Genomic DNA, 18983 nt, shown 5'->3' with positions numbered 1-18983 from the left:
AGCTAAGCTGTTCTACTGCTTTTGACTTTTTGTGTGTGCGCATGCACACATACACGCACAAGAGGGAAAAACTAATGAGTACCATTACTCATGTATGTGTATTTTTTACAGTGATTTATTATCAGGTGACACAGAGCAAAGACTTCCATTTGGATTGGTTGTTAGCCCTATATAAAGAGCACACAATTCAAATACAATAGGAACTTTTCACTGTCCCCTGAACACAACTTTTGGTACAAGTGGAGACAAAACCGGAAATTACTTGAGGTTCCTCTTTCTTTCGGAATGATCCTGTATGCACATACAGCAATTTGAATGTAAACTTTTTAAAATAATCATTATATTAGAGAGTTTAAAGCTAGAGGAAAACTTCCTTGGTCCCTTATTTTCTTTTTTATTTTTCATAGAGATAGAGTCTCACTGTGTTGCCCAGGCTGGTCTCAAACTCCTGACTTCAAATGATCCTTCCACCTTGGCCTCCTTGAGCCCAGCACTGAGTCCCTTATTTTCTACTGGAGGGAATACAAAGCTATAAATGATTAAGAAACTTTCCAAAAGTTATTGGTAAGCTAGTGACAAATCTTCAGGAAAAAAAAAGCCTGTTGTTTTTTGCTTGGATGTATTTAATTTTAAGCAAGAAATAAGAGTTTGAGGAGTTTATCAAACATAAAAGTCAACTGACATTAGTCTACACTTCAGATATATGGTCTAGAAGGTGAGACTGTTCCATTGAAGAGGCGGGCTAAGCAGCACAGTTTTCTTCAAGGCATTAACTCAGCCTTTAAATATTTACCTTGTTCAAGTCTGGAGTCCTCAAAAGCTATATTTTACCTCTTCTAAGCTTAGGAATGTGTGTTTTCATTCTCAATCACATAATCATTTGGAAATTTTGACATCTGTTAACATTATACCACAGATTCCAAGACAAGCAAAATTAACTTTAGTAGGTGAAAATAATTTCATTAATTTTCTGGCTCAGTGAGATGTCAGATTATTTCAACAAATGCATAATTATTATGGCTTGCAATTTTTATAATTTCCTTACCACAAAAGCAAGCATGTTAATTGAAGGGAATTTTAGAAAATGTGGATATCAAAAAAAGAAAATAGAAATCAGAAGTAATTCTACCTCCTAAAGATAGTCATTGTTGGTATTCAGGTATATTTTTCCCCAGTCTTTTTTCTATGTGCGTATCCATTTTTTTTTTTTTTACAAAAAAATACTGTGTGTTTGGTTTTCTATGCTCTATGCTATTTTAAAAAAATATATTATATTATGACATAATATACTATATTATAATACTATATTTCACCATGACTCTATAACATTTATTTTATTATTATTATTATTATTTTGAAGACAGAGTCTTGTTCTGTTGCCCAACACGATTTTGGCTCACTGCAACCTCCACCTCCCAGGTTCAAGCAGTTCTCATGCCTCAGCCTCCCAAGTAGCTGGTATTACAGATGTGAGCCACCACGCCCAGCCTCCTCCACATTTTTGTAACCTTGCCTTCCACTACTCCCAGAATATCTGGTCAGGATCTTTCATTCCTTCTTCCTTTCTACTCTGCCTCAGGCTCTCAATATCAACCCTTCCACCACAGCCTAGGAGAAGTTGGTCTCCATGAGCAAAACCTTCTCCAATAACCCACTCAGTACTGATTCTCCCCTTCTAGATGATGCACAATACCTTCTGACTCTTCTATACTTGACGCTGATTGTGTGTAATTTAACCTTTAGTCCTATCCTATTGAAGAGTAACAGAATATGCCTCCCAAAATATGCCCCTGTGGCACACTGATTATTTTGAACTGAAGGCAATTGAGAATCAGATACAAGCTCATTTGTCTCAATGCAGGACATACATTCATAAAGGCATCCGTCCTCAGAAAATCAGGGTTAATGACTCAAGAGGAGTCTAGACCCTTAGTTAGCCCAGAGATACACCAGAGGACTCTACATAACAAACTATTTACTAATCTTTATCTTCCATTAGTTCACCCATATGTTTATCTTCCCATCATCTGCTGCTGTAGAAAGTCCTTTCCCATTGTCTTGTCACTCCTCTAAGCTCTATTGTTCTTTCATTAAGATGCTATATAAGACCAAGTGCTAACCACCCCTTTGAGCTACTCATCTCCATGCTCCTATGTGTATATGCTGCATGTTAATAACTTCTGGGTGTTTTCCTATTGTTAATCTGTCTTTTGTCAGTCTAATTTACAAGGCCCTAGCTAATAACCCTAAGATGGGTAGAGGGAAAAAAAATGTTTTCCTCCCCTCCACTATCTTGTATAATTTCTTGTTTTCTAAAGAAATACCACTTTCCTGATAAGAGAAATTATGCCATATCTTTTTTCTTTCTTTTCTTCTTTCTCTATCTCTTTTTTTTCTATCTCCATAGCATAAAATAGGCAAAAAGTATCCACTGAATAAATTCACAATGGTTTAATCTTTCTGTTATACTCATCTTTAGGTTGAACTTAATAAGGATATGCAAAGAGCAAAAGAGAAAGAGATAAATTTGCACTATTTAATTCCTCTAGACTTTAATGTCATCATTTTTCAAATAAAAAAGATTAAGCCCTAACCTGCCTTCCAACTCTAAAAGTTGGATTTAACCAACACAAACGACTGGCAGAATACACACCCAATTCATGATAGTGATTGCCTCTGGAGAGATGAGGAAAAAGAGCTCTGGAGGGAAAAAGTTAGGACTTTATCTGAAGCAAGAATGAATGAACAAATGGAAACACTGGTTACTTCTGGGTGGTGAGAATGCAGCCAAATGTTTGTTGTATTTCTATTCTTTTTAATACATCTTAAATCTAAAAACACAAGCTTGCCTGTAAGCTCTGCACATTTCTACTCCAGCCACACTGGCCTGCCTTAGAAAAGAAGGCTGGCTCCAGCTCCAAGCAGGGACACCATAGTCAAAGGCACAAACGAGGAGTCTAGGGGCACCTGAGAGCCGAACCTGGAGTCCAGGGCTGCTCCGTGTAGCTGGAGAAGCAGACATGTTATCACCATTCTCTTTCAGCCTTTGAGCTGATCTTTAAGGAGAGGAAAACGGACTCTAAGGAGGATTGCTGACCAGGTGCCACATGCAAAAGGTCTTTTGCTTTCTGATTTCCAAACATTTTCCTCATAATTTATTGCCCAGAATTTTGCATATATTACAAAGTCTTCAAATCTGAATGCATGTCTGCTCTGGATGAATGCTAATGATCATCTGCATTAGTGTTTGTGTTAAGACTTAGCATTTTCCCAGAAGTGTGGGTCAAAATTTCTCCAATTCGGCTCTGGGGATTCTACTGCCAGTGGGCTCCGCAGCCAGGATCTTCAAATTGTCTGGCTTCTCAGGAGTCCTTCTTGGTTGATTCTCCCCAAGAATCAAACACACTTCCTTGTCAGGTCTCTCTGCACTCAAATACTTAATCTGAAGGTGATTTATTTGCATTTTAAAGTTCCCGGGGGCCTTTAGGAACACCTTGAATTTGGGCTGCACCTCTCTGGATTAACTGTGGCTTTCATAAAGGGTGGAATGCAAGATTTTGTTCTGTTTAAACCTCTCATACATTAAAATGCAGTAAAATAGTCTGCATTCTGGCTTGACCCAGTAAATATTTTTGACAGCTGTAATCATATACTTTTAGAACAGGAAGAATATTCTAGTAACAATCTTTTATTTTACAGATGAGAGAACTGAGACCTCAGGAAAATAGGTGATTCCCCTAATGTCAGGCAGCTATCAGATTTCATTTCTAAGATGTCATTCATCATGAGATGTACTATACATTTTAAAATAGTTTTGAAAAAAGACCACACACATTAAATAGATGCATCCCAATTTCAGAAATAATAAAATAGAAAAAATACAGGCTTTGGAGTCAAGAGAATAGTTCTTAGCTTCAGCTCTGAGACCACAAGCCAGGTTTCCTGACTTCTCGGTCTGGAATATTTCTTCTAGATCAGTTAGCAATATGTTTATTATTTTTTGTTTTTTCCTCCTCCATAACACAGGTGCAAGTTATATTCTGAGGGTAACAAGTCTATTATAAGCAATAAATAATACTTATACAGCAACCTTTTGCAGTGATACTAATAATTAGTTGTTATGCAGGGTTTTATGAAGAATTTGAATGTTTTTCATGATCACAGTGAGAGAATGTTAATTTTATTTTTCCCTAAGAACGTATTTTGGTAGAAAGAAGAGGAGGAAGGAAGGACAGAGTTAGGTGTCTTAAGGGAGTGACAGAAGGGACAACAGTGAAAAGGAAGAGACAACAAAAGGGAAATGGTACTTCTGACATGATTGTTTACTAGCTTTGCAGTATCACCTAGGGTAGGCTCAGGAATGATCTGAGAACAGAAAGGTTGTAACAGATTCATTTAATTTTAGATGTTTGGATACTGTAACTATACTTATTAGATAAAGGTGGGTGTGCATGCACAGAGGCGTAAATATGTTTTTGTATATGTGTATGTGTATACTATGTGCGGGTGCATGTGTGTGCAGTCAAGTGCTGCATAACGATGTTTTGGTCAACCACACCACATACACAACAGTGGTCCCATCGGATTATAATACTATATTTTTACCCTTTTCTATGGTTAGATATGCTCAGATATACAAATACTTACCATTGTGTTACAATTACCTACAGTAGTTAGTACAGTAACATGCTCTGCAGGTTTCTAACCTAGAAGCAATAGGTTATACTATCTAGCCCAGATGTGTAGCAGGCTATACTATCTAGATTTATATGAGTACACTCTATGATGTTCACACAAAAACAAAATTGCCTCACGAAACATTTCTCAGAAAGTGTCCCTGTCACTAAACAATGCATGACTCTATGTCAAAGATTTAAATGTGAACATAAATGCACATGTTTGTTCCAACTAAATATCTATAATGAAATAGTTGTTTAAAAATTCAGTTTTGCATTGGTGCTTCTTTAAAAAGAGCCAGAATGAGAAAGCCTAGAGACAAGAGGTGTGATGCGAGAAGGTCAAGTTCACTGCGAGGTCCCGCTATCTGGGTCAAAGTTCCCCTAGAGAGACCTAGCTGATGTTCAGCTTCCCTTCATGTGGCTCTTGGTGTTATAAATCCAGAGTATTTTGGTTGTATTTTTTCTTATTTCCTCCCCTCCCCAGCTACTAGAAAGCTTCATCTGTCCTAGTCTGTTAATGTCATTTGTCTCTCAAGGCCATCAAGCTTCCTGGGACTTGATACAGAGGCATCCGTTCTTACTTTTCCTCATTATGTATCATAACTGCCTTGGATGTCCCTCAGGCACCTCCACTTTACATGATGCAAACTAAACTCACTATTTTCCTTAAAAAACAAAACAAAACAAAAACCACCCTGCCTTTTATATTCTCCATCTCAGTATATAGTGTTTCAATCTATCTCATCTCCATGGTAGAAACCCGATAGTCCTACCCAAACCCCTCCCTCTCCCTAACTTCCAATCCTTTCAATCACTATATCCTGTTAATTCTACCCTAGAAATGGCTTTTCAATCTGTGCCTCCTGTTTATTCCCACTGCCCCTGCCTTCTTTCAGGGCCTCATTATCATTTCCCTGGACTATCACGCCTCGTATCTCAGCCTCCAGTCTCCTCACCTCCTCCTAGGTATGTTTCACACAGCAATCAAGGTTATTCTTTCTGTGAACCAAATACGAGTATATGACTCTTACTTTTAAAACTCCTCTGCTGTCTCTGTCTGCCTGGCCTATAGATGAAGTTCAAGCTCCTTGCCTTAATACATTAAGACATTTATAATCAGTCCTTAAATTACCTGTCCAGTTTTAACTCTAATCACTCTATCACCCACACCCTAGGCTACAATTAGACTGAACTTGTTCAACTTTCTTGAAATGCCATGGCACTTTAAAGTCTCCCTTTGCCTACCGTTTTTCTAGTTGTTGTTGTTTTGTTTTTGTTTTTGCTAGGAATACCCTTCCCCCTGCTCTTCTCTTGAAAAACTCCTCGTTATTCTTAAAACTTGACTCAATGAATGTCACCTCCTCTGTGATGCCTCATGTTATGAACTAAATGTTTGTGTCCCTCCAAAAATCATACATTGAAACCTGAATCCCCAATGTGATGGTATTTGAAGGTGGGTCCTTTGGGAGGTGATTAGGTCATGAGGGTGGAGCCTTTATGTATGGGATCAATGCCCTTATAAGAAGTGATATGAGAGATGAGCTGTCTCTCGGTCATGTGAAGACATAACAAGAAGGTGGCTGTTTACAAGCCAGAAAGCAAGCCCTCACCAAACACCAGATTTTAGACTTCCCAACCTCCAGAGTGTGAAAAATAAATGTTTGTTGTTTAAGCCACTCAGTCTATGGTATTTTTGTTATGGCAGCCCCAACAGACTAAGACACTTTCCCATTTCTCTTTCCTGAAATTAATTGCATCATCTCTGTGTTTCCTTCATAGCTTTGCTAAAATTTGTAATGCATCTTGTACTTACCTATCTCCCTGAAAGAGTGTGAGCTTCTCTCAGGCAGAAGCCATGTCTTAAGAGTCACACCATCTATCATAGCAGTTAATAATCAATACATGCTATTGGAATTCACTGGTATTAATATAGCAAAAATGTGATTCAGTGATTATAAGGAGGGCTCAGTTTAAGCATCAATTCATGGATGAAACCTGAGCTTGCTCTTGTTTAGGAAGACTTTAGAAAGGGATGTCAATTGACTAGAGAGGGACAAAGTGGTAAGTCACACAAACAGGAGAGGCCCCAGTAGCGGTCCATGCTCAGGAGGAGATAGGCTGTGTCCATTATTGTCTGGAATTTACTTTAAAATGCACAATATAGATCACGGTTGGCAACACTGTGGGCCAAATCTGAGTCACTATCTGTTCTTGTGAATAAATTTCATCAGAACTCAGCCACACTCATTCATTTAAGTATTATCTATGGCTGTGTTTCTACTTTAAAGGCACAGTTGAGTAATTAGAACAGAAATCAAATGACCTGAAAATCCAAAACTATTCAGTATATGGCCCTTTACAGAGTTTGCTGACCCCTGGTATAGACCATGGAGTATAAATGTTTGTGTTAATTTCAATCTGCAATTTAGTAGAATCTGTTGCCCTGACTGGAATTACCCATTTTGCAATTGGTTACTATTTAATCAAATAGAAATATGTTAGAGGCCTTTCTGCCCTTTTGTGAACAGGATGTGAGAATCTAGTAAGTTCTATAGTCTGTGCCCTTAGGAATGGTATCGCAGGCCTGATTCCTGAATGGCCCTGAGTTCAACTACTGATCTGAATGTTCCTTAGGGCCTTAGTCTAAGTAGACTGTTAGCTGAATCCTGATGTTGGAACACTGTTGCACAGGCTCATGGTCACTCTTTCATGTACATGAAGGCTTCAGAAAAGGGCAGTGCAAGGACTTCACTGAGCTTACACAACAGGGCCATGACTGCTGTGTGCCTGCTTGCCAGAGGATGTCCATGGGGGTAATAGAAATTGGTCTAGACTTGCCCAAGTTGCAATTTGGTGGAGAAGAGACTATAGCACTCATTAGTAACTATAAAAGGCTCCCCCATTTTCTCCTTAAAAAACTAATCTTTGCCCATAATCTGATTGGCTGAAGTCAGTTCCCAGAAGCTTGCTAGGAGGACAGTCACATTTGTCTCAATTGATTCAGGAGGTGGCTCTTCACATGCTATGTGATTGAGGAGCTCTGAAACAGAGCATCTACTTTGCACCATATGCATATATAGCCTCCCTCACAGTCCTCACTCAGAGCACAGGAGGTGGAAGCCAAATGAGCAAACGCATGGCTTAGAGTGTGGGAGAGTGGCCAGTTGGGCATATGCATATTTAGAAAAAACATGAGAGGGTACAAAGTGGGAAGAAGATGCACAGACGAAGAGGGAGAGTTGTGGCCTGGTATGAAAGGCACTGCACAGCATGGCAAGTAGGTGAATTCAGAGTGTCGTGTTAATCTGTCATAGCACACATGGTTACTTTGATGGTGATAGGAGTATAATATAAAAATGTTATCTGCAACGTTTAATAAATACATATAAAATACATAACTTTTTAAAAATACCCTACAAAACCTAATGCTATTTCAGAACTAGAAGTCTAAAGTCAAGATACTAACACTTAGAGCCAAGGACCTAAAAATACACATGCCTCAGCTGATTCTTGACAATGCAGGGCAGAATGATCTTTGATATCAAACAGAGAGAATACACCATTTTAAGCTCACAGAGTAAGTGAGACAGTTACTTACTGACTCAGAAATTTCTTTTTGAGGCTCTGGAGTAGATTCACTGAGTTCTTCCCCTGACATCCCAAATCCAGGTGGAAGTGATGATGAACCAAAGATTTGAACGAGATAGGAATCAAAATCCTCACAAATTTTTTGAAACAATTTTTGCTTCAGGGTGTCTTTTAAAAAAGAAGTAGAAAAGAGAGATAGTAGAAGCAATGAAACAATACTTAAAACTCATTTAAAAAGATCTGCACTCTCCTTAAAATATGTAATTTCCCATTACTTGAAATCAACAGCTAAGTTAACTAACTTATAAAAGCATTTTTACATCCTGTGTAAGAGGTCCTCTAAAATAACTTGATTTAATATATATGACACAAAGAGGCAAAAGAATCACTTTAATGTATGTTCATCCAAAGTGTCTCTGTTCACCGTGAATCACTCCTTGTCAAGAGCTAGCCTCACCCATAGTAAGTTGAATTGGCAACTACCTCTGGTTTTAAGGATAGCAAATGGCCAGCCAGTTGAAAATATTCCTTACAGGCTGTAACAAATTACTAACTCCAGATAGAATGATGAAGCTCTCCAAGGATTAAATATAAGTTGGCTCTGAAATGTCTCTGGCTATTCTAACACATTCACAGCCCAGTGAGATTGAATATACCAGATAAACAAACCCACCAGTCAGCCAGCAGGGTATTGAGGAAGTAGAACCCCAGGTTAGAAAGCTCTGGAGAAGGTGAGAAATAACAAATGGAAAGTTTCTGAGAACGGTATGCTCTCCTTAAGGCCAGTGTGCTGGTACACGGAGTAGGCAGGGCATGAGGCACTGATGGGCGGTGCCCAGCCACATCAGACCCCACTCCCAGGTGGGTAAAGGAAGAAGGATGAAGCCAAACTGAAGCCTTTCTCTTACTTCACAAACTTGCCAGGTGCAGGTCTGCCAGAGTGAATCATCAGTTTCCAAAGAATTGGTATACATTTTATCATAAAGTCATACTGACCATGATTTAATCATAGATTAAATTAGATCAATGTCCTAGGATGGCTCATTAGTAAATATCAGTTAATGTGAAAGGATAAACTTAGCATAGAGAAGCCCATCAGATTAGCATTGACTGTACAATACATTTTATTATTTATTATTTATTTATTTTTTGAGACAGAGTCTTGCCTGTCACTCAGGCTGGAGTGCAGTGGCGCAATCTCGGCTCACTGCAACTTCCGCCTCCTGGGTTCAAGCAGTTCTCCTGTCTCAGCTGCCCGAGTAGCTGGGAATACAGGCACACGCCACCATGCCCAGCTAATTTTTGGATTTTTAGTAGAGACAAGGTTTCACCACACTGGCCAGGCTGTTCTCTAACTCCTGACCTTGTGATCCACTGTGCCCGGCACTGTACAATAAATTTTAAAATGTTGTTCTTTGAGATAAATTCCTGATATCAACCTGTTTACTCATCATTATCTGCTTTCATAAAAACAGAGACTAGAACATGTCCTCTAATTCATCCCAGTTACTTGCATTTCTCATCTCTTTAGATGATCATAACTTTTTTTTTCATTCAGCATGTACTTCTTAATTCATTTTTATTCCCTGACTGTTTTCTGCCTTGCTGTTGGCTTGCTCAATCCCTTATTTTAGTTAGGTAACTTTCTGAACATTACCCAATGTTAGCAATATCCCCAAGTCCTATTCTTTCTCTCCATTCCTGTCTGTTGACCATGGACTCTAGTTAACTCCAAGGCCAACTCAGCATTTATTAACCCTGATTAAAGACAAGGGATTGTACCCTCCAAACTGAATGACACTAAGTATTTTTAATCTTCTGGAGTTTACGTGTTACCATTTAATGTTGGCATAAGCCTTATTAGCCTCCAAATTTTTCTATTTGGTCAGGACCAACCAGTGATATGGTACTTGGAGAAACAACGTAAATGCCTTTCCCCTGGGCCAGACAGCCTTCCTTACCTTGCAGGGTAAAGAAATCATCAAACTGGTAAACATGCTCTGGGTCAGTAGCAATTAGATTCATTTCTTTGTGGAATATTTCAAAGTTGGGATCATTTTTCTTCACCACCCCTATCACAAATATCTCCACATTGGTGTCACTGGCATTCTTCACCACCTCTGTCAGTTTCTCTTTATCACGAGAATCTGTCTGCCCATCGGTGATGACCAAGGCCACTTTTTTTACACCCGGCCTTGCATCTTCGAACATGTCGTTGGCTGCTTGGAGAGCGGTGGCTGTGTATGTGCCTTCCCCCAGATACTGCATGTTGTCCACAGCCAACTTGAAGTCATCCTTGCTGGAGAACTGCTTCAAATTAGCCACCTTCTCCACCTTATGGCTATAGTTGATAATGCCTATGCGGGCCGTGGCAAGGTCCAGAGCAACCCGGTCAGCCATAGTCTTCACAAAATTTTTGATGATCTGGAAGTTCTCTGGCCCCACGCTTTCTGAGCTGTCAATCACAAACACCAGCTCTAGCGGAGTCTCTTTGCATTTGGGCCCACAACCTAAAAGATGAATGTCGAGATAGAAACATTGTGGGAATGATTGACATCAGATTGTTGAGGGGAGGGGAGACAAAGGCAATGATGAACCTGAGACCTGAATTATTCTCTTCCTTTTCTGTGATTGTGAAAATACCTAACAGCTCTCTCCCTTCTGGTTTCTATACTTGACTCTTTTAAAATATACATAATATATAATATAATATATGTGTGGGGAAAAACACTGTAGTGGATAATAATAAATACTTATGTGCTTGTTTCTTGGATTTTAAAATAAAATATTTTTAAAAGAGTTAGCATGCCCTGTGGATGCCGTCCCAATAACATTCCTCTTCCTCTCCCAGAGAGGTAACCACCATCCAACATTTGCTGTTTATCATCCCACCATTGTATTTAATCTGAATCTGAAAGCTGATATTTCAGTCTTCAACCATAGCCATATATGAAAATTGAAATTTGCTCACCAGGCTGGCCAGTGGATGAAGTAATGGGATGAAAAATTGTCATTGTGGTGGAAGGATTAGGATCTTAAATGTACACAGGAACAGCTATCCCTAACTACTCTAGTTTATGTCTCCAGTCACCCACAATGACAACTATGGCAGCTTTCACGTTACCAAGGAGGCCAGCAGTACATCCATGCTATGAAAGCTTTTGAGGGGAGTAATCCCCGAGAACACTAGTCAGTTAAAAAAAAACCTTCTATTTAAGTTGATAACAACCATGTAAAGCAGTTGCCAGAGTCACCAGGAAATTTATCAGGGTTCTGTTTCTTTATTCATATCTTTGTGTTGTTCAATAAGCCTACTGCAGAAAACCATCAGGAAATCATGTGCTATTTTTATAGGGCTTCTAGAACCCAGAAGCCATGTCTAGATTGCTCTCTCACTAGAGAGACTCCCAGGCTGATTCTTAGGCCCAGCAGTCTTCTAGGAAATAAGCTGGTTCTGGGATTCTCTGTATAGAAGGACAACAATATGCCTGCCTCTGACTACTTTAAACCCAGAAGATTCTCCCATCATTATTCCATTAGTCTCTTGCCTTTTGGCTAATTTCTTTTCTTTACTTCCTCTTTCTGGTAACTCTAAGTTTACCACTCAGCCATGGAAGGATTTAGTAGTTGTGAAGCAAGGTGAACACGTGACTCTGTCCTCCCACCTTTGGGACTGAGTACAACCCAAAACTCTACTCAGAAAGAATTCATGGCTTCAGGAAAAACACAGACATTCTAATCACCAGCTAGGCTGGACTCAAATACCAGTTTGGCTCTTGTAGTCATATTTCCTTTGTTGAGTTTTTCTTCTCAGCTCAGGTAAATGTCACAGAATACAAACGAGTACTGTGCTAACAAAAGGCCCGGCTGCCTACATACTCTAGGCTGGCACCCTCACATGCCTTAACCAGTCTGGGAAGATGATTTTATTTTCTTACATCAGGATTTCCACAGTCTCTCTTACTGCTTCCTTTCAGTATCCATTGACTTCAAATGAGCTTTACATTTTCCTACTAGCTATATAATATACATCTGGACAAACACATTCTCTCACCAACCCAGTACATAGTGGGGCTAACACTTTAAAGTGATGGTTTTTTCTTGAGAGTCAAATCTTACCACATATTTCTGTAATAAGTTTGATAATTTCTTCTTTCTAGGGGATAAAAAGAACAATGTATCACTATATGAATGACTATAATATTTTTCCTATAGCTATAAATGATATCTTATTACAATCAGCATTGACCATTTGATTTAATCCTTTCAATGCAGAAAATAAAATAACACAGAAGTCAAAAGTTGACTATAATATACCATAACTAAAATGCATTTGAGCTGTGAAACTTAATAGCTGAGACTTTCGGAATTCAAATTGCAACTGCAGCATTTATCAGCTGTGTGACCTCAGGCATTTGGTGCCCTAATAGTATCTGTGTCTCAGGGCTATGGTATGGATTAACCAATGGTAATGCACACATCAACACAGGGTCTGGCAACTTTAACATACCTACAGTGGTGTGGCGCTATATATACATTCAGTTACACAATTTAAACCACATGTGCTGAGCAACCAAGACAAGCCCCAATGCCTGCAGAGAATTCATCCTGTGCTGTGTTTTCTCTTCTTTTTCTGTGCTAGTTCCTGATTTTTCAAGTCCTCTCTTCAGCTTCTTAACACTCTTGCTTTGGCTCTTCTGTGACATTTCCCCATGTTCCTGAATGCCCTTTCCTTGTCCTGCTGCGCATGAGCTCCATCAGAAGGGCCTGAAATGAGCTGTGTACTAGAAATAAAGCTGCCAACGCTCTTCCCTGTGCAGTGTGTTTATAAGTAAGTACGATGAGAGTAGAGAAGGCAGGATTCCACATTTGTCCAACACTTGAAGCTAAAAGAGATGATTAACAGAAGCCTAGATCTCAACAGGAGGACCAGTGGACCCAATCTAAGAAAATAAATTTTAACAGGTGCAAAAGTAAAACTTTTAAGAACAAATCTATAATGACATAATCAAGGTGGAGGTGATGTAGCCAGTAACATGGCTTAAAAGTAGAATATATAGGGAATATTCATAATATTTTAATTTAACTTTTTAAACTGTACGTAAAAGCTAATGATTCCAAGTGGCTATTTATTTATTTATTTATTTATTTTTTTTTTTTTGAGACGGAGTCTCGCTTTGTCGCCCAGGCTGGAGTGCAGTGGCCGGATCTCAGCTCACTGCAAGCTCCGCCTCCCGGGTTTACGCCATTCTCCTGCCTCAGCCTCCCGAGTAGCTGGGACTACAGGCGCCCACCACCTCGCCCGGCTAGTTTTTTGTATTTTTAGTAGAGACGGGGTTTCACCATATTAGCCAGGATGGTCTCGATCTCCTGACCTTGTGATCCGCCCGTCTCGGCCTCCCAAAGTGCTGGGATTACAGGCTTGAGCCACCGCGCCCGGCCCCAAGTGGCTATTTAAAAAGAACATCTACCGCAATGCTGAGTTATATAATGCAGTTCTACAAAATGAGAGTCAACAGTCATCTTTTTTTCTAGGCTTTGTCATGCTTTCCCACACTTAAAGAGACATTTTAAAAAATCTGAAACAAGAACATGTATAGAAAGGTAAAATGTACGTATTTATATATTTATATTAAAAATATCTAGAAAGGGGAAATGTATGTATTTATATATTTATGTTTAATTTTTTATAAATGGAGAAAATACTACACATCAAGTTTTATGGTTATAATTTGCCACAATACTATATTATAATTCATTTTCCACATTATTAAGGATTCTGAAAGACTTGATTACTGAAATTGAATGTACGGCCACTTAAAGGCTCTGTGATACACACTCTCATACTGTACTTTAAAAAAGTTGTAGTAACTGACACCTCCAACAGCAGTAGATAAGAAAATCTGTTTTATTTTAGCCACACAATACTGGCTGTTATTATTATATCATCTTTGTCAATTGATAGATCAAAATCATTGTTTCAAATTACATTAATTAAAATATTCGTGAGGCTACATTTCTTTTCATATGCATGTTTCCAAGTTGTTTTCTCTTGTGCATATCTGCGTATGTTCTTTGTCCTACCTTTTTCTATGGGAATATTTTCTTTTTATTCCCTTAAAAGAGCAATGCATGTATTAAGGTTGGATTTTAATTTTGCAACATGTTTTGTAGCATAATCAGGTTTAAAAGGCTTGAAGTCACCATATATATAAATGTTTTCTTCATGTTCTTTGCATTTAAGTGACTGGAAGAGTTCATTCCTTCCCCTAAAATCACTGAACAACTACCTTGGTTACTTGGTGCCAATGATGAAGGCATCATATTTATATCGCTCAAAGGATTCACAATCTAGGAAGAAGTAGACAGACGAAGGCTTTCATAAGTGCTATGGACAGCCGAGGAACCATCTCGATCTGCTGGGAATTCCTGGGGCAGGAGAATGGGGATGCGACTGTGGTCCAGGGAGGCAGACTCTGATCAGGTTGGGACAGGGAAGGGGAGCATTCAGGCAAGGGGGTCGGCCTTCTCTCAGAGCATACTGCATTAGAGTACTCGAGTAAACTTATGAATCAGGGCACATAGCAGAAACAATGACAAGAAATGTTGGAGACAGATGGACTCTTGAGAACCTTTGTGTCATGTTGAAGAGTATGAACTTTATCCTGGACAGTGGGACTCACATGATCCCTAGGCAGAGAAGAGCTCTGGTGGAACTTTTATTTAAGAGAAATGATCATAGCAGCCAGTGGAGGGGTCTGAGGTTCCTAAATAATTCAGGCAAAAAAAAAAAAAAAAAAAATGACATCGGAAGGCTGTGGTAGTAGTAATGGATGAGGAGGACAGGCCTGGAGGGACATTCCAGGGGAAGAATGAGGGGCTTGGTGAGTAACTGGAAGAAAGGATGAGGGAAAGAAGGAGTCTAAGAGGAGGCAAATGATGGTGGGGCCATACTCTGAGAGAGGCAGGAGTGGGATGGGGGCAGGTTGGGAGCTCATGAAGATGACGGAGCCCAGCTTGAGTCTGGCTAAGTCTCATGTGTCTATGAAACATCCAACTAGATATGTCCACGGGCAGCCTAGGATGTAAGATCTGGTGCTCAGGAGAATTGTCCAAGTAGGGGGTAGATTTAAGAAATGCCAGTATACACTTGGTTGTTCAAACAGGGACTAAAAATAAGATTGCCTGGAGCAGGGTTTCTCAGCCTTTTTAAAACCAGTGTGTTTCCCCTTCCCCACATTTGATAAATATATTCTTTCTGTTTAAAATAAAAACACTATTTTTTCATTCACGATATGCCATCACTGTGCTATTGAATTAGCCTTTTCAAACTGTATGTCCCCTGCCTTTAGTGGCTGCATTCCCTGAGAGTTTGAAGACAGGGAAGACTGAGGCCAGACACTGGGAAATGCTAACACCAAAGTGACAGGTGGAGAAACAGAGTCTTTTTAAATAATTTTATGGGATGTATTAAAACATTTAATGCCATCAATGGCATTTGCCTCTTAAAAGAGGAGTTTGTTAGTCTAAAATGGATCTGCACAATTGATAGCTACTGGGGGATACATTTGATCACAGAAAGGATGAGAGAGAGAGAGAGAGAGAGGAAAGAGGCCTTTTGAGAACAGCTTTCATAGGGGAGTAGCCTGAATTTGGTTTCAGACAGGCCACCTCTAGCTATAAGGGCTCTGCTATGTGCCAGCTAGATGACTTTGGGTGTAATGTTCAACCAACTTGTATGTCTCCATTTGATGTAGAGATACTATCTACCTCATGGAGCTGTCATGCAGATTAAAGGTGGGATCTTAGGTAAGAGAAGGTTATTGCCACCAGCCTGTCACCATATTCTTGTACCACAACCCACTAGTCCTACACTGCATGGGGGTTTGGCCAGCATTCATGCCGTGAACCAGTGCTCACTTCCAAGCTCTGTCCAAATCCCCTGAAACCACCTGCTGTTTGGCCACCTCTTGGCTGGACCTGTGCAGCCAGGCCAGTGCTTCAGCTCTCCAAACCTGTGGCCATTTGAACCAAGAATTCTGGAATTCCATGCCTCCAATGTGTGAACCAAGAATTCTGGAATTCCATGCCTCCAGTGTGTGGCACAGAGGGACATACGTGCATGCGCTTTGGCCCCGAGGACTTCTCACCTGGAGGAAGGAGTGCAGCTGGAAAAGGACCAGGGTTCCAGAGCAGGGGCCTCTAAAACACCCTGCAGTACTAGGTAAGGAGCCTAACATGTACTGATGTAGAGGAGCCTAACACAGAGCCTGTCACACACTAAATTCTCACTGAATGCAAATTCTCTTTTCCTTCACTCTTCTTGTCTTGCTAGTCTCTTCTTCCAGAATCTAGAAAGCCAAAGTCAGCAGAATGATGTCCCGACTTCTAAGGTCTCTGCCTCTTGGTTGAAAAGCTTCCACTCAAGAGATAAAGCCCATCCTGCCCTCAAACACCATCATACGCCATTTTGTCTGCTCTGGACCCCCAGATCACTTCTTCTATCATAGCATTTATCACTCTGTAGGTGAACACCCTTTGTTGTCTTTCTCTCCACCAGGCTGTGAGCTCCTTCAGTTCTGAGAGGTAGCCTCACTCTCCACTATTTCCCCAGTGCCTATTTTGGAGCCTGACTCAGAGTAAGGTTTACTGGATATGTCCAATAAATGTTGGTGAAATGAATGAATAAACGAATGGAGAAAGGAAACCAGTCCCTCTCCCCATGTTGGGACAGTAGGGCAGGTATAAACCTACAGGAAACGTTCCTCTGCTCATTTACATACACTCTCCCCTGCTACTTTTGGGGAGAAATTGTGTATATGTAGCTACTTCATCTACTATGGGCATCTTTGGGGGGTCTGACTTATGGTGGGGAACAGCAAAGAGAAAAAGGCAGACAGCCCACAGAACACATGTGCAGTTCCGTTGGTCACATGCCCAGCTCTCAGCTCTTGCCTTCACCAACTGAACTGTCACTCCCTCACACTTGGATGTTCCTAGTACAGTACATCGAGTCAGCCCCTCTAGACCACAACCCCTGGAAAAGTCCAACAGGAAAAAAGGAAAAGGTATCTGTTTTTCCTCAACCCCAGAAGATGGATTGCCTTCAAATCAGAAAGGAAGAATGAGACTTTGCCTTCCACTCATGAGACTTTAAAGAGTCCGTTTTCTGTTCTTAATGGTGTGGGGAGAAGAACAGGAAAACGTTTGTAGATGCTCAAAAAATACTTATTGAATAATTGAATCAATACATAAATGTAATCCCAATTTTGTGATTGCTGCTCTCCTCAGAGCACTTCTAAAGGAACTAGTTCAGGAAAAAAAGAGTCCTCATTCTAAAATGAGATGAACCACATAAATTAAAGTCATTTGGTAATCTGGCTTTTTTGAAACAGCCACCTCCTTCTTGGCCAGTAATAGCAGTGTGATCATTTCTACCAAGCATCCGAGTGGAGTAGTCACACACACCCACCATAAGGCAGGACAAAGTTTTATTTCTCCCCTCACAGTCAGATTCAATTACCTCATGCATCTAAGTCAACACTGGGCTGGTAGTAGTTGCTCTCATTTAAATAGAAACTGGAATTCTGCATCCAAAAATTCATAATTATAAAGCTAAAGTATGAATGCAAAAATTTTGGAAGCACAAAACCCTCAATTACCCTCTAGAATGGATACTCACTGTAAGTCCTAGGTCTCCTTTGGGTCCTTGCAAACCCTACTTAGTAGAAGAAGAGTAAAAGTCAATATAGGTTGGAACCAGTTAGAGTATAAAATCACAGTGAGACATTAAAAACTACTTCTTGCCTGTTTTCCTGGAGATCCAGGCTCTCCAATTTCTCCTTTATCACCTTTCTTTCCCACATCGCCCCGTTCTCCATGCTCTCCCTTTACACAATAGGGTAAAATGATAGGTTCAGAATGTGAATATAAAAGCCAGATAAGAAAAGCTCTATACTTTGGTTTATCTGCAACTGGCATCTCTTGAAGACCTTCAGTTCTTGTTTATACAAATGCAGTATTTGAAAAAAAAAATTGGGGGTAACTTATTTACATCCCATCAGATACCATAATCTAATTCATGATGAACCAGAGGTCTCAGAGTGAAGAGACCTTGAGATATAATAATACCATCTAATCAGTTCACCTTTCAGGACATACAACTATTACACAATTTACCAAGTTCCTGAGTTATCTGGTATCTCCTACATGGTATGTTGTAAGTATGTTGTAAGATAACTAATAAATCTTTTATTAGTTATCTTCTGAGAATAAAGAAAATGAGATTTTTTTTTAAACATAGAGATGGGATCTCACTATATTGCTTAAGCTGGTCTTGAACTCCTGGCCTCAAGCAATCCCCCTGCCTCAACCTCTCGAAGAAAAGGACATTTTATAAAGTAAACCTATTTATAGGTAGAAAAAGCAATGCACAAGGATTTAATTTCAAGTGGATTTTTTTTTCTTCTGAGAGTTGTAAGGGGACGCGTGACACATATATGAGAGTTCTTCCAAAGTTAAAGTGAAGCTATTGAGATCCTAAGCCTAAGCATTTCTCTAAGATCCTGAGACACTTACCTTCTGGCCTGGGAGGCCACGGCCCATTGTGCCCTTTGGGCCTGGAAAGCCTTGTGGTCCTTGTTCCCCCTACATAGGATATGAGAAAGAGATGTTCTATTAATTTCCCAGGATAGCTTGGATATTCTTTAGGTCAGA

At 39.8% G+C, this 18983-nt stretch overlaps 1 protein-coding gene across 1 annotated transcript in view; it reads right to left on the bottom strand.

The window, feature by feature from the left end:
- COL28A1 (collagen type XXVIII alpha 1 chain) overlaps positions 1-18983 on the bottom strand; it is a 178608-nt gene that overhangs the window by 10564 nt on the left and 149061 nt on the right. The window contains exons 28-33 of the mRNA XM_015134023.3: positions 18846-18914; positions 18075-18155; positions 17950-17985; positions 12387-12423; positions 10229-10777; positions 8278-8435 (exon numbers count right to left, since the gene is read on the bottom strand). Coding sequence (XP_014989509.3) covers positions 8278-8435; positions 10229-10777; positions 12387-12423; positions 17950-17985; positions 18075-18155; positions 18846-18914 — 930 coding nt within the window. The remainder of the gene's footprint in view (positions 1-8277; positions 8436-10228; positions 10778-12386; positions 12424-17949; positions 17986-18074; positions 18156-18845; positions 18915-18983) is intronic.

Source organism: Macaca mulatta, chromosome 3, assembly GCF_049350105.2.
Source record: "Macaca mulatta isolate MMU2019108-1 chromosome 3, T2T-MMU8v2.0, whole genome shotgun sequence".
Classification (NCBI taxonomy): domain Eukaryota; kingdom Metazoa; phylum Chordata; class Mammalia; order Primates; family Cercopithecidae; genus Macaca; species Macaca mulatta.
Note: the sequence above shows the minus strand (reverse complement) of the source record. Positions and strands in the feature narration are given on the sequence as shown.